The following is a 16,177-nucleotide window of genomic DNA, read 5'->3' on the forward strand; positions in this document are numbered from 1 at the left end:
AGGTAAGGCAGAAAATATTTCATTAACCAATGTTAAAGAAAAAACTAATATGGCAGAGACGCCACACTCATGGGAAAGCATTATTCCTTCAGCTGATTTCAGTGTCATCGCTGATGGCAAACTTTCTTCTATCAATGAAGAGATCAAAATTTTAAACAGTGAGGCATCAATCTCTTCCTCACCTACAAATACAGGCCACACTATGAATGATACCACTACTCTCTCCATTGAAAATACTGATGACAGAGGTGATTCCATGTCTCCAGAGGAAAATATTAGGTCTAAAGAATTCCTAACTCTACAAATTCCAGAAAAGCCCATTTTCAGTTCTAATGCCTCAACTAAAAATCTTGAAACCTTTGACCCAGTGATAAATAACACTTTGGCTACTTCAACTGCATGGTCAAATATGTTTGAGACAATGGTGGAATACCCTAATTCTGCTAATGACGGTGTTGATACCATTACTAATGGAACTGATTTGAAGCTCTACTCCTTGACCTCCACTAAGCTTCCCATTGGTTCCACTGCTTTTGCAGACAATCCTACATATAATGACTCTGATTCACTTCCCTCAGTAAACAGAGGAACTATCGACATTTCTAAAATTAAAACAGATGAAATATACTCTGAACCTCATAGAACAATCATAAAAGCCTTTTATCCTATAAAAGTCTCTCAAAATAGAGTCTATGAAGAAGGAAAAATAGCTAATTTTCCTGATCAAGAAGACCCAGCTACTAAATTTAGTGCAGGTCACATTACAAATGCAATTGTTCTCAGTCCACCTGGAGAGAAAATCCTTTCCTCAGTAACTGGGTCTAATTCTCTGCCCAAGAGTGACAACAACATGGAAGAGGAAGTCAATATCTCTGAAATGGGCAATTTTCCTCTAAGAGATGCAAATACACTGAAAGAGAATTCTTTCACTGTTAAATTTGACATTACTTCTACTAACCCTCAAGCACACTCTGATGTAAAAGGAATCTCTTCAGTTGGCTCCACATTAACTCTTCCAGAAGCATCTAGGTCTAATGATCCAAGTTCTACTAAAGTCACTATTGGAGAAGGGACCATTGTAAACTCTTCCAGTGGAACAGACAAGTTATCGTCATGGAAACCAACTCCTCTTCCTTCTGATTTCACAATATTCAGTAGTTCTTCTAAGTATTACAAAGTTGCTCCAGTTGTCAAAATGAAAAAAGGCATCATAACAAAGGCTAATAATAATATTCCATCTGGAGAAAGCAATATCCCCTCTATTAAAGCCAATATTTCCCCCACTATTTCAACAAAAGGCACTAAAAACATTATTGATAACAATAAATTTGGAGAAAAGACTTTTATGGAGAAAGACACAGCCTTCATGGAAGAAGCTTCTTTTACAGAAAACATTTCAGAAGAGACACATGATACCTTTTTGGCAGATCAAAATATTCTAAATAGTAATGATATAGTAACTATTATACCTGTTGACAATGCTCTTGAATATGCTACAAATAACTACATCCTTGAACTACTGAAGGAAGGAAATGGTCCCCTTATAGGAAAGGGCACACATACCAATGACTTCAGTGTAACTGAGTCTTATGCACCCTCTGCCAGCGCAGCAATCTCTGAATATTTAACCCAAGGATATCCAATTGATATCAAAATGGACAGGAAACACCAAAACTTGGTCCCCAGAGAGGACATTCATAATTCTGACAATGATCCTACTGCTCTCAAAAGTTCTATTGTCCATTTTAACACAAAGTCTCCCGGGTCCATGATTTATTCTCCAAGTGACTCAAATTGGACCTCCTCACCTGAGTTTCCAGTTGAAACAGTTATAGAATATAGTTCTCCAACTGGAGATAACACCATTATCGCTCTCCCTAAAGGCAAAATAATGGAGTATCCATTTGTTCCAGGCCCAGAACTCATGACAAGAATGGAAAAGGACAGAATAATCACAACTGACTCTATAGATCCTGCTGTGATCAGCAAGCCTGTAGAATATAAAGACCAATTCAATAGGAAAGGTGTCTCATCTGTTTTGTATAATAATGTTGCCCCAGATGGTGCAAAACCCTCTATATCAGGCAGATTCGATGCAAATAGACTTAACTCAAAGTTGGAAGATATGCCCCATTCACAGAACAACATTATTCCCTTAGTTGAGTTCAATGTCACTCCTGATGATGATCTTCCCTTCATCAATAAAAATACTGAGGATGCAAACAAACCTTCAACCTTTTCCTCATCTCTGAATAAGGCATCCAGCACTGTGGCTGACTTCATTGTTCTTTCCACTGAAGATAGTTATGAAGGAGGTGATTCCACGTTACCTGGAGAAGACAAAGTTGAGTCTAGAGGACTCTCATCTCTATTAACATCTGCCGTGTTCACTCCTACTTCCTTAACTGAAAATCCTGAAATTTCTGGCCTAATGACAGATAACTCCTTGTCTGAATCTTTACTGTCTAGGTTGGAAATGTTAAAGAAACCAACTGAATATGGTGATGTCATTAATGAAAGTGATGTTCCGGAGGGGCAGGCCATAATCATGCAAGCAGACACTCATTCCCATCCATTGGCCTCAAATGTTCTAACTGAATCACCCACTTTTTCAGATATTCCCACTAATGGTGAAATTGTCTCATTTTTCTCTCTGGATAGAGATACTCCTGACAATTATAAGACTAAGACAGACACACTATATTCCACATCTCAAAGAACTATGATGAAAGCCTTTTCCCCCAAAGAAGACTCTCAAAATATTGTCCATGAGAGAAGGAAAATAACTAATCTTTTTGATCAAGAAGATCCAGCTGCTAAATCTGAATTAAGTCACTTTAGAAATACAAAAGTTCTCATCCCAGCTGTGGGGGAAATCCTTCCATCTGGAATCAAGCCCAATCCTCTCTCCAAGAGCAATAAGAATAGGAAAGGTCTTTTCACTGTTAAATTTGATGCTACACCCTTCAGACCTCAAACACAGTCTAATTTTAAAAAGATATTTTTAGCCGATTCTACATTAACTCTCCCAGAAGCATCTAGGCCTGCCTCTCCTGATAAATTCACTGACACCGGAGGAGCCATCACAAACTCTCCACTTGAAATAAATGGCCTACAACATAGGTCAACTTTTCTTCCTCCTTATTCCATAACATTCCTGGAAACTTCCAAATATTCTGAACTTGTTCCTGTTACTACTGTGGGAGAATATACTAACAAAAAGACTGACTATAACATTCCATTTGATGAGACAGTTATTCCACCCAAAGAAGTTATCATTTTCCCTAATACCATTACCTCTGAAAAGGATATGGCAAGTACTTTTAAAGGGAATATATTTGAGCCCAAAGATTTTATAGAGAAAGAAACAACTGCTGAATATGAAATCATCTATTTTACAGAAGACAGTTCAGAAACGGTTGAGGACATTTTTTCTGCAGGAAAAATCACTCCAGCAAATGAGAACTATATAACTATCTGATGGTAGTGGTTCTGAATATGTCTCAGATAACTGTGCCTTTGAATTAGAGGACAGAGCAAGTAATTCTCTTATAAAAACAAGTTTAGCCATGTATGCCCCAAAGACATTGAGTCAGTCTGTCTAAAGCAACATCCTCGGAGTTCAAAGGTGGAGAAAATTATCAAGCTACAACTCCTAGACAGGAAAACAAGAACTTTGATCCCATTGTTCTCAAAGATTCTAATGCCAGTGTCAATACCAACAAACCTGTAACTCATTTCACAACTGATTCAAGTAAAACTTTTCCTTCTAGTTTTTCTGACAAATCATCTGTGCAAAAAAGCACCATAAATGGTATTGATGGCACTGTAATTCTCTCTGAAGGCTTTGACTTGAGAGATAAAATAATTGATTGCTCTCTTTTTCTAGACACAAAACCCATAACTGACAGCAGAACATTCACAACTGTTACTAACCCTGCTTTATAAAACAGTGATGATTAACATTACCTTATAAACATTAACATTTATAAGGTAGCTACACCCAGGAGAGGAGACACCACCACATCCAGGAAACCCGATTTTACTGAAGGTAGAACAGGTACGGCTGCAGTGCCTGACTCAAGGTTTAATAATTTTCCTTTAGCTCAGCATTCAGGTAAAGACATCTCCAAAGTGGATGAAGACACAGAAAGTACAATCAACACAGCTTTTAATTTCTTTTATCCTTTGAAAAAGCTGTCCACCAATATGCCAAATATCCCTACCTCTACTGCAACCAAAAATACCATTGGCCATTATAGCCTTCCATCATCAGATAGTGCCACGTCTCTAAGACTTTCATCTATGGGATTACCTGAAACTCTCACCCTAACTTCTAATGCTCCTACTAAAGAAACTTCAGCCCCCAGACTTACAAAAGATGCAAACTTGTATCACCCAACAGTGCCAGTATCAGAGATATTGAAGCCTGTGTCTACAGACTCCACTTACTTATGAAGGCATTGTCTCAGAAGGGCAGAGTATTAAAGGTCAAAGTATCCCAAAGGCTGTACACTTATTCTATGCTGTTCTTCAAGCTGATGCCACTGGTTCTTCAGACAATATGGTAGATGTCAACCCAAAGACATCTGCTACTATCATCACTAATAACAAAATTTTTGATATTGATGCTTCTGGTGATCAAAATTCAGACCACAAGGAAATAGCCATCAAGATTTCTACTCTTGCCTAAAGAATACAGTAAACCAAATTCCTATTCCATGAGGGAGATAACTAAAGCTTCTGCAGTGAAAGATGTAGCTACTGAATTTGAAGAAAATCACCTTACAGGTGCAAATAAGAGGAAATAATCCAGCTATTTAGGTGGGAACAAACTTTCTAAAAGATGCATATCTGAGGCATTACCTTGTGAATAAAAATGTCATCACTGATAATAAACTAGTCAATAAGGATTATTATAGTGCCCCTGGAGCAGCTTACTCAAGCTTTCACATACCCAAGGATTCACTTCTAGAGGAATCTGTTCCTCAGGAAACCCATTTGATGGCTGAGAACTCATACTTACCCACAGAAGTAATTATCACTATTCCTAATGATGAAGAATCTTTATTTAACATGGATATATAATTTCCATGGTAAAAGGAAATTCTCAGTTGGAATTTAATGTAGCCAATCTCAAGGCAACAGATACTGAATTTCAAACTTAAGGAAGAAGAAATACTACACATGAATCTATTGTTGAGATAGAAAAAAATATTACCTAAATTTGAAGGAATTTCTACAGTACCACAATCTAACAAGGAGGCTAAAATACATACTTTAAGACTGACATTCTTCAGTCACAGATAGAAATAATTAACCCAATGTATACCCATGAAGCACCTACAAACAACAAAGCAGATATAAGGGTCTTGACTGCCCCTGCTGTACATACCATCTTCTCAGGAAACAGAGAAGTCGTGATGCCACAGGCCAACACATCCTTTAGTTACAATTTCCCTACTCAAGTACCTAACATTCCAATCACTGGAAGGAAAGAGAAAAAAGTGGACCCTGATACAATCAAATCTCAAAATGCAACTGCTCCTCTCAGTTCTTTCACTGTTTCTGAAGGTGGGAATTCTTTTGTTAATGAAGATTTTATGACCACAACATCTACATTCTGATTATAATCCTGTCAATTAAGGTTAAGAACTCTATTTTTGCCAATAAACTTGCAAAATCTAAACATACATAGACTCTTTCTAAATGGGAATTCTGCCTCAGTTGATTCTTTTAAAACTTCACATGACATTTCTTCTGATAAATAGAAAGATATTCTCGATACAAAGAAAGTCTCAATGGTAGACATCCCTATGCCATCAGCCTTTTCAAAGTCTATACCTGAGGATTCTTCTAGTCATGTATTCCTGAAAATCATAAAGGTAGCAAACGACCTTCCTGGAGACTTACTGCAAAATCTATCCCTTTGGTGAGCAGTTCCTACTTTTTCACTAAAAAGAAAAATAGGCTTAAAAAAATGCTATCTAAAAGGATGCATAATCACCAAGCCAAACACCATGAGCAAATGAAACATAAAAAAATGTTACCCAACCAAACTTGCTGCAGCTGCCAAAATAAGGAAGATATGTACCACAGGAGATATGTGAGTAGATATAAATTTGAAATTTTTCTGGGAAAAGACAAAATGTTCTTATTAGTGTGATATATGTTAAAACAATGGAAGAAACTACTATTCAGATAAAATGAAACTTACAGAATCTGATCCTCTGTTCTTATGTCAGATAATACGTTTGGTAGGAATGATCCATTGGTCAAATAAATTATTTGTAGCAGATGACTCCAGTTCCATTCTCAAGATTGCTAAAATTCCAACAGTCCCACCAGGATTTTCTCCATATGCTTCCTGTTTTTTGATGGATGACACACGCTCTCAATCTGAAGTGTCCTTTTTGAGATCAACAATATAAAATACACATATTATAATAAAATTAGTCTCCATAGAGAGAAATGCTTTTTTATGCTAAAATCAATGTGATTCCACCTCACGCTGGGGGAGTAGATGTGATGATCATGGAAGTGATCTCTGAAATGAAAGACTATTTGACTATTTTTATTCATGAAGCTGTTATCATTTTACCTGACATTTCTAACCAGGGAATAAATGCTTATAAGAATGAATATTTTGCTCCTTATTTTTTACTCTATTCAACATAACAAATACCAAATACTCTAAGATAACTTAGCAGTTATACAACCTAACACTTACATTTTTTCCCTTTTTGTACACATACACACACAAAATTCCCCCAAAAAACCACCAAGTCTTCTGTTTTTAATATGCTTTATCTTGAATCAAGCTTCACAAATACCAAATTATGAGAAAGAAAAAAAAGTAGAGGTTAAAACCTCCCATTAAATTAGCCAACCCAGAGAATGGCTTTACCCTCATATTTCTTTTAATGGTGCTGGAACTGACTTTATTTCTATTTAGAAATTTTTTTTAATGTGTCTATAACTAACCTGAGACTTCCTTCTTTGTCCTTGATGCTGACAGCATTCCCTACATCAATAAAGACATTGGAGCTCTCAAGAGTAATGGTAGCATCTTGAAGCAAAAACATTTCTGGAAAGCTGCCCATATATTTGAAGTGAAAATTGTCCATCTTAAAACCTATCTGATATTTCCACAGAAAGTAGCGATATACTTGTCCCAGACCAATCAACTAAGAGACAACACTGTAAACTTTGAGGTTGAGTTCATGCGTGCTTAGTCACTTAGTCATGCCCAACTCTGACCCCGTGGACTATAGCCTGCTAGGCATCTCTTTCCATGGGATTTCCCAGGCAAGAATACTGGAGTGGGTAGCCATTCCCTTCTCCAGGGGATCTTCCTGATTCAAACTTGCATCTCCTGCATTACAGGTAGATTCTTTACCATTGAGCCACCAGGGAAGCCCAAACTTTGAGGCTGAGTCCATACTTAATGAAGAATAAGCATTTGTCTTTGAGATGAAAACTACTGGTCTGGGTGATGCCACTACCTTTTTTCAGATTTAGTTCTGCCTGAGTCTGAAAGTTCCCTTTCTTTTAATAACATTAAGAAAAACTTAACACCAGAGTACAATCCCTTTTCACCTAATTAGCTAAAGCTTAAGGATGATAACAAAGTAATGATGACTAACATCATTTAAAAAAAAAAAAAAAAAACAAGATACTCCCTCTGAAATTGAAGATATAATTATTAAGGCTGAAGAGTTAGTCACACCCTGATCTTGTTTCTGGATGAATTTTGATGTATAACGTCAACTCTCTGCCAGAAAAGTCTTTGTGTGTTTGGGGTTGAAATAACACTGTCTACAGAAAACCATTCCTGAATAATTTGACCTACAAGATCTGACAATCTCACTATTATTCAAGTTAATTCAATAAAATCAACTACAATGAAGAAGAAAACTAGCAAGACCCTAACAGACCAATAACTTATTTTTATTATCCCTACTGAAAAAGTGAGGATTCCTGCTCTAAAGAGAAGAATTAACTAAAATCTGTACTACCTAATTAGCTTCTGCAGCTACATTCACTGCCAAAAATGTCATTAATTTTTTTAGACATTTAAATACTATGAATCTGAAGAGAAGATGCTTTATTTCCAAAAGACACTGTTACTTACTTGAGAAACAGGTAACCTGAAGCTGATGCTGATAATCCATGGCACCTGGAATTTCCCTCATTGACACTAAACCCATTAAGTACATGGCAGACTCTGCTATATCTGTTTCAAGTGACACGAGACACACGTTGGAAGGTGTAGCACTTATAAAGAGACATGGTAAATCTCAAGTGCCCCACAATTATACTATTTGGCTTTTAATGTTGATTTCATAAACAGAGAGGGCTCTATTATCTTTTCATTTAAGACTACTGACAAGTGTTCAGTCATGTCCAACTCTGCAATCCCATGGACTATAGCCTGCCAGGCTCCTCTGTCCATGGGATTTTTCCAAACTAGAATACTGGAGTGGGTTGCCATTTCCTTCTCCAGGAGATCTTCCCAACCCAAGTATCGAACCTAGGTCTCTTTTGTCTGCTGCACTGGCAGGCAGATTCTTTACCACTAGTTCCACCTGGGAAGTTCTTTCATTTAATGTCAGTACTCATAACTCAGTGCCCAATCAGAGCACAGAAACAACCTCCAAGGAGAGCCAGGGCCAGTGGCCCTGTGGTTGATGCAACAATCACCATGATGACAAATGCTTCCATCACTATAATGAACACCACTCTCCTGCCTAGGGATGCCACTGCACCCAGGGGAAGACCTTTGAGTGTGCATGGTACCACTTTGTCCCATGGCTGAAGATGGTTTGCCAAAAATTTATTCTCATCCTCCAGCAGAAAGCACTAAGACAACAACTGAGGCAACCATCTTCTTTGGGGCTGACAACACTATTCCTAAATCAGAAACAACTATTACATCAGAAGGAGACCACGTTACTTCAGTAAATGACTATATGCTAGAAAATGATTTTTCAACAACTACAGGCAACAAGCTTATACCACCAAAGGAAAGACAAAAATCAGAAGATGATGTTGAATCCCACCTGGAGAAAGAATTTGCCACTCTGATGGACATTAAAAACCCAATGGCTAATGAGTCTATCACTGAAAACTTCTTGCCAGTGAAAACTGGTAATATCTCATCAACAGACGCCATTTCCTTAATAGATTTTTCCACTGACATAGCAAAAGAAGATATTCTCTTGGATACCATTGACCCAGGGGATAAAGATGTGTCACTAACATCTGAAGTCTCTGGCACACCAAAGGAAAGCACAGCTGCCATTGCTGACACCCCGATCCTTCCAAATATAATGGGTAAATCTGATGTAAGCAATTATAGTTCCTCAGTTAAGTTCAAAGTCCCTGCTGATGGGAATGCCCATATTACTGACTCCTCTGTCCCTGAGGCTGAAATCACTCCAACTACTGAAAGAAACCTCACCACTATTCCAGACATAACTGCCCTTACAGAAGAGAAAATAACAGAAATTGACTTAATTCTTCCAGAAAATGACCCCAATGTTGTGCCTAAACTAACTGATTCTGATGAGGAAAAGTTCATCACTGTGTTTGAGCTCACTACCACTGCTGAAAGAGACAAAGATAACCCAGAAGATGCTCTGCTAACTGATGAAGAGTCTACAGATGAAGTCAGTGTTTGGATGGAAAGGGATATGGCAAATGAAGAAGAGAGTCATTCTGTTCTGCTTACTGCCGTAGAATCCAGATATGACTTCGTCATCCCTGCATCAGTAACTATGAACCTCACAGAAGATTTGCTTACAGAAGAAGATTTGCCTGAAAATAATAGAATGGAATCTGTAACTAAGAATACTGACGAATTGTCAGGAACTACTCCTGATCTAGATGCATTCAGCCATAAAGAAGACAATTTCACAACTGAAACTGGTGTCTTTAAACTACTGAAAGAAGAACCAGATGAGTTTCTGATTTGAAAGCAACAACAGAAATGCCACAAAGTATTGTGCAGTAGCCTAGGCAGCTAGTTTTAACATCTAAGAAGTTTGTCCAGCAAGCAATAAATCTTAATAAACGAAAGAATGTGAGCATTTAAGGCAAGTACAAAATTTAGAAAATGCATGGGTTTAAAAATAGTGGTCATGCAGCAGAATATATTTTGGGAAACTTTAAAAAGTCAGTAATACAAGAGTTCCCCTACTATCACAAAGTTTAATTGAGTTATCCAATAATTACTTATTTTAATATAAGATCTTTAATCCCAGCCTTCAGGGATATTAAGAGAGAGCAATAAAGCAAACTCACTCCCCACTGCGTCTAATCATATACATCATTTTAGTTAATCCTCAATAGCATATTTTAATGTGAGTTAGAGACAAAGAGAATCAAATTAACAACATATCTCAAAAACAATTGTAGTATTAAAAGACCTTAAATGCTTATTCTAAACAGATATCTTTTTAGTATGCAACCAATGATTCTCTACTGAAAAATATATTTGAAACCCACACTCATAGAAAAAATAAGGCTATTTAGTAATTGTTTAGCATCCACATGTAAGAAATATAAGAAATATTACAGGGTTCCTGGCTCATGCTGGATGCAGACTAAGGCAAAATGATATTTCACAAATGTATACATCTGTCAAAAACAATATTGTATGTAAACATATGAATTAATTTAATTTTTTTCTTTAAAATCTCTTTCCTGAATTTTTGTTAATTTTTTTCAGGTCTTAAGCATTGATACTGCACTCTTCTTATGCTTTGGGTTAGCAATTCAAGGCCATACATCTTCATTCTTTTTTGAAACCAACTGTTAAAATGGGCCTGTTTTCACTTTGCTGAATTCTCTTCAATAAATCTTCTTGACAGCAACTGATTTACTGTAAGTGTGATTGATATTCTAGACCAGATTTCTCAAATTAGAGATATGAGTGAAAAAAATGAAAATTCATTGTTTAAAGAATAACTCAGCTCTGGGTATCAAGTAGAATTATCCTATAAGGACTCATAATTTTATTATTTTTTATAAAGAAAAACAAAGCCAAAGCGCTAGTTCAAAGTTAAAGGTACCTATATGGGAGGTGGGTGAAGAGGGATGGGAATTTACACCACTAGATAGACTATAGACTTTGTTGTGTAGTTGCTAAGTCATATCTCTTTTGTGACCCCATGGTCTGTAGCCTATCAGGCTCCTCTGTCCATGGGGCTTTCCAGGCAAGAATACTAGAGTGGGTTGCCAGTTCCTTCTCCAGGGAATCTTCCGGACCTAGGGATTAAACCCATGTGTCCTGCATTGACAGGAGGATTCTTTACTGCTGAGTCACCAAGGAAGCCCAGACTATAGACTAGAATAATGTTGAGTTACTGCCTAACTACAGATTGTGTTGGATATATAAACAAATATAATAAGAGACTACAGCTTCGATTTCACACAAATTCAGGTCCAGGGAAGTTGTGTCTGAAAAAGTGAGATTTAAACTAAAGATTGAAAAAATGTAGAGAATTGGGGATATAACCTGCCCAAAGCCCTGAGGCAAGAAATGCCTCAAATTATTCAAGAAAATGAACTGAGCATGTGGTTGGAAAAATGACACAAGTTGAAATGGAAAAGTAGGTAGGAGAAAAATTATGTGGTATTTGTTGAACATTCGGAATTTTGTCCAGAATATATTTGAGAGCCATTAAATGTTTTAATCACTTATCCTCATATCAATCTTAGTACTGAACTAGGAAGCAATCTGAAAAGCATCATCATTTTAAAACTCCAACTACAGTTTCTTCTAGGAACTTTGCTTAGGAAGGAGGATCTTTCCTGCTTCTTCCTAGTTGGTTGCTAGCAATTATTTACATTCTTTGGCTTATAGACAGTCACTATAATCTCTGCCTCCTTCATCACACAATGTTCTCTTTGTGTGTCTCTGTATCTGGATTTCCCCTTCTTATATGGACATAGGTCATTGTATTAGGCCCCTCAATCCTGCGTGACCTCATCGTGGTTACATCTGCAAAGATCTCAAGTCTGAATAAGGTCACATTCACAGGTTCTGGGAATTAGAACTCCATCATACTTGAGAGTGGGAGGAAAGACACAATTAAATACATAACACCTGTTGGTATAATGTTTATCTTCTCTACCAGTTTATATGATGGATAATTAAGATGATTACATAATACATTATCAATACCAGAACACTTTTGAGACTGAAAGAAAGTATTATTAATAATGACTCCAAAACCAGGGGCATAAACTAGAGTTTCCTAAGTAAACACAGCTAGTCACCCCACCCTAAGGGAAGAGATCATATCCGCCTTGTCCATCGCTCAATTCTAAGAGTTTTGAATGCAGTAGAACCTCAATAAACATCTGTTAAATTAATGAATTAAATTAAATAGTGAATGATGATGTATTAGGCGATGAATGCTCTCAGAGGAATAATGGTATAAACTGGATACTTATGGATGAATATGAGTTTACTGGTACTGAAAGGGTATCTCTGAGGGAAAGGCAAGAACAAAGATCCAGAAGCATAAAAATACTCAGTGTGCTCAATACCATTGAAGAAAAGTTAAAGCACAGTGGATCTGAGAGAGAATGGAACAGATGTATCAAATGACTGATATAGCCTTTTGAAGGGAAAAATAAACTGTCAGATCATTAATATGTCAGAGTTCCCCAAAGAAACAGAACCAATGATGATAGATGATAGAGAGAGAGAGATTTTAAGAAATTGGATTATTATAATTGTAGAGACTGACAAGTTTGAAATCTACGGCATAGGTTGATAGTCTGAAAATTAAGAATTGGTATTGCCGTTTTGAATCCAAAACCTACAGGGCAAGTCCCCAGGCTAGAAACTCAGACAGTTTTTATGTTTCAGTTTTAAGGTAAAATTTCTTATTTTTTAAGAAATTTAAGTCTTAGCTTTCAATTGATTAGATGAGGCTAATTCACATTATGAAAATATGTTTTATCTAAAGTTAACTTACTGTTAATCACATCTACAAAATACCTTCACAATAACATCTAGACTAGTGTTTGATTAAACAACAAGGTGCCACAATCTAACCAAATTAACACATAATATTCAGATCAGATCAGATCAGTCGCTCAGTCGTGTCTGACTCTTTGCGACCCCATGAATCGCAGCACGCCAGGCCTCCCTGTCCATCACCAACTCCCAGAGTTCACTGAGACTCACATCCATCGAGTCAGTGATGCCATCCAGCCATCTCATCCTCTGTCATCCCCTTCTCCTCCTGCCCCCAATCCCTCCCAGCATCAGAGTCTTTTCCAATGAGTCAACTCTTCGAATGAGGTGGCCAAAGTACTGGAGTTTCAGCTTTAGCATCATTCCTTCCAAAGAAATCCCAGGGCTGATCTCCTTCATTAAGCATCACATTATGTGTATAGCTAGTTAGGGTTAAAATTTCATATAACTAACAGCTTATATTTCCTGAGTTAGTTTCACCAAGATTAATAGGGCTTTTCACAGGAGCTAAAATTTTTTTTCGTGGTAAAATGCACTAATAATGTTGGGGCATATTTTCTGATGTCTTCAAATGATAGTAGGTATATAAAGTGCGCATGTGTGCATGCATGCTCAGTTGCTCAGTCATGTCCAATTCTTTGCCACCCTATAAACTATAGCCTGCCAGGTCTGTCTGTGGGATTTTCCAGGAAAAAATACTGGAGTAGGTTGCCATTTCCTCCTCTGCTGCTGCTGCTGCTAAGTCGCTTCAGTCGTGTCCGACTCTGTGCAACCCCATAGACGGCAGCCCACCAGGCTCCCCATCCCCTGGGATTCTCCAGGCAAGAACACTGGAGTAGGTTGCCATTTTCTTCTCCAATGCATGAAAGTGAAAGTGAAAGTGAAGTTGCTCAGTCGTGTCTGACTCTTAGCGACCCCATGGACTGTAGCCCACCAGGCTCCTCCATCCATGGGATTTTCCAGGCAAGAGTACTGAAGTGGGGTGCCATTGCCTTCTCCGATTTCCTCCTCTAGGGGATCCTAACCCAGGGATTGCACCCACATCTCCTGCATCTCCTGCATTGGTAGGTGGATTCCTTACCACTGAGCTATCTGGGAAGCCCCCAAAGCATGAAGTGTTCATGGAGGTATATTTTTCACAGAGCCCCAGTAAATTTCACTAGTAACTAATGCTCTGTGTAATATTTTTAGAAATGCTGATGTGAAAACGAGAGGTGTCTAAAGTTCTAAGAAAGGGATTAATATGTTAATTGTGTTTTAGAAAGACTATTTTGATGAAACAGTAAAAGTTTGACTTGGGAATGATAGAGGAAGCAAGTGGCAGAGAGACAAACTATAGCAGAAACCAATAAGAATATATATTCCAATACTCAGTACATTCCAATATTTATCAGTGTATTCCATTTTCCCTACTAAATTAGTAATAAGCAGAAACTTAACTACATAGCCTATGTGACATGAAAATTTTATGTAAAAATCTGAACATTCCAGTATCAGCCCCAGGCATTTGTTGTTGTGGCCAAGTTGGCTGCTTCTCTATAATGAGAACAAATCTTGTGAGTTGGAATCCTCATATTTTCTCTCATTCTATAGAGTTTTAGATTAGATATAACTTACAACAAAGTCAGAAAAGAAAAGGGAATTCATATATATTAATGTGGTGTGGTGGTGGTGGTTTAGTTGCTAAGTCATGTCTGACTGTTGCAACCCCATTGACTGTAACTCACCAGGATCCTCTGTCCAACGGATTTTTCCAAGCAATAATGCTGGAGTGGGTTGCCCTTTCCTTCTCCAGAAGATCTTCCTGACCCATCAATTGAACCCCGGTATTCTGCATTGCATGCGGGTTCTTTACCAACTGAGTCACCAGGAAAGCCACTAACGTGGTAAAAGCATTATTTATCACCTAAATTTATTCCAGGAAATCAATTAGTTGATAGTCACAAAAATGCCTGAGACAGAGTCTAACTTAATTTGTTCACTGTAAGAATTAATCAAAAATTTTCTTAACAGGAATTAGACATACTTAAAGGTGGCACTAGAAATGAACCTGCCTGCCAATGCAGGAGATGCAGGAAACTCAGGTCGGATCCCTGGATGGGGAAGATCCCCTGGAGAAGGAAATGGGAACCCACTCCAGTATTCTTGCCTGAAGAATCCCATGGACAGAAGAGCCTGGCAGGCTACAGTTCATAGGGTCACAAAGAGTTGGAAAGGACTGAAGTGACTTAGCACGCACACAAAAATATTTTGGTGCAAAGGAAAGACAAAAGTGAAGCGAAATGTCTATTTAGTTCTTTGGCCCATTTTTTGATTGGTTCGTTTATTTTTCTGCAGTTGAGCTGCAGGAGTTGCTTGTATATTTTTGAGATTAGTTGTTTGTCAGTTGCTTCATTTGCTATTATTTTCTCCCATTCTGAAGGCTGTCTTTTCACCTTGCTTATAGTTTCTTTTGTTGTGCAACCCTGTATGGGAGACAGCAAAAGAGACATAGATGTATAGAACAGTCTTTTGGACTCTGTGGGAGAGGGAGGAGGGGATGATTTGGGAGAATGGCATTGAAACATGTATAATATCATATAAGAAACAAATCGCCAGTCCAGGTACGATGTAGGATACAGGAAACTTGGGACTGGTGCACTGGGATGACCCAGAGAGATGGTATGGGGAGGCAGGTGGGAGGGGGGTTCAGGATTGGGAACACGTGTACACCCGTGGTGGATTCATGTTGATGTTTGGAAAAACCAATACAATATTGTAAAGTAATTAGCCTCTAATTAAAATAAATTAATTTTTAAAAAAAAAAAGTGAAGTGAAGTCACTCAGTCTTGTCCAACTCTTTCTAACCCCATGGACTGTAGCCTGCCAGGTTCCTCTGCCCACAGGATTTTCCAGGCAAGGATACTGGAGTGGGTTTCCATTTCCTTCTCCAGGGGATCTTCCCAACCCAGGGATCAAACCCAGGTCTCCTGTATTGCAGGCAGATTCTTGACCATCTGAGCCATCGGGGAAACCCATAGAGATAAATAGATCTGGGTTAAAATACTAGGATGTGAATCTGTGAGCTAGTTCTTTTGTAAAGTTTCAGTCTCTCCATGTACAAAGTTACTTTCTATGTAAAAGCACAGAGATCTAAGACTACACCTTGATCTTGCTTTTAGATTGTTCTCATTGCAATAAGTT

At 37.8% G+C, this 16,177-nt stretch overlaps 1 protein-coding gene across 1 annotated transcript; it reads left to right on the forward strand.

The window, feature by feature from the left end:
* Positions 1 to 8,761: 8,761 nt before the first annotated feature.
* On the forward strand, positions 8,762 to 10,877 carry CABS1 (calcium binding protein, spermatid associated 1). The gene is made up of 2 exons (NM_001040539.2): positions 8,762 to 10,097; positions 10,733 to 10,877. The coding sequence occupies exon 1, from the start codon at positions 8,811 to 8,813 to the stop codon at positions 9,975 to 9,977; it is 1,167 nt and encodes a 388-aa protein (NP_001035629.1). The 5' UTR covers positions 8,762 to 8,810; the 3' UTR covers positions 9,978 to 10,097; positions 10,733 to 10,877.
* Positions 10,878 to 16,177: the final 5,300 nt, after the last annotated feature.

The sequence above is a fragment of the Bos taurus genome, chromosome 6 (genome assembly GCF_002263795.3).
Source record: "Bos taurus isolate L1 Dominette 01449 registration number 42190680 breed Hereford chromosome 6, ARS-UCD2.0, whole genome shotgun sequence".
NCBI classification, from domain to species: Eukaryota; Metazoa; Chordata; class Mammalia; order Artiodactyla; family Bovidae; genus Bos; species Bos taurus.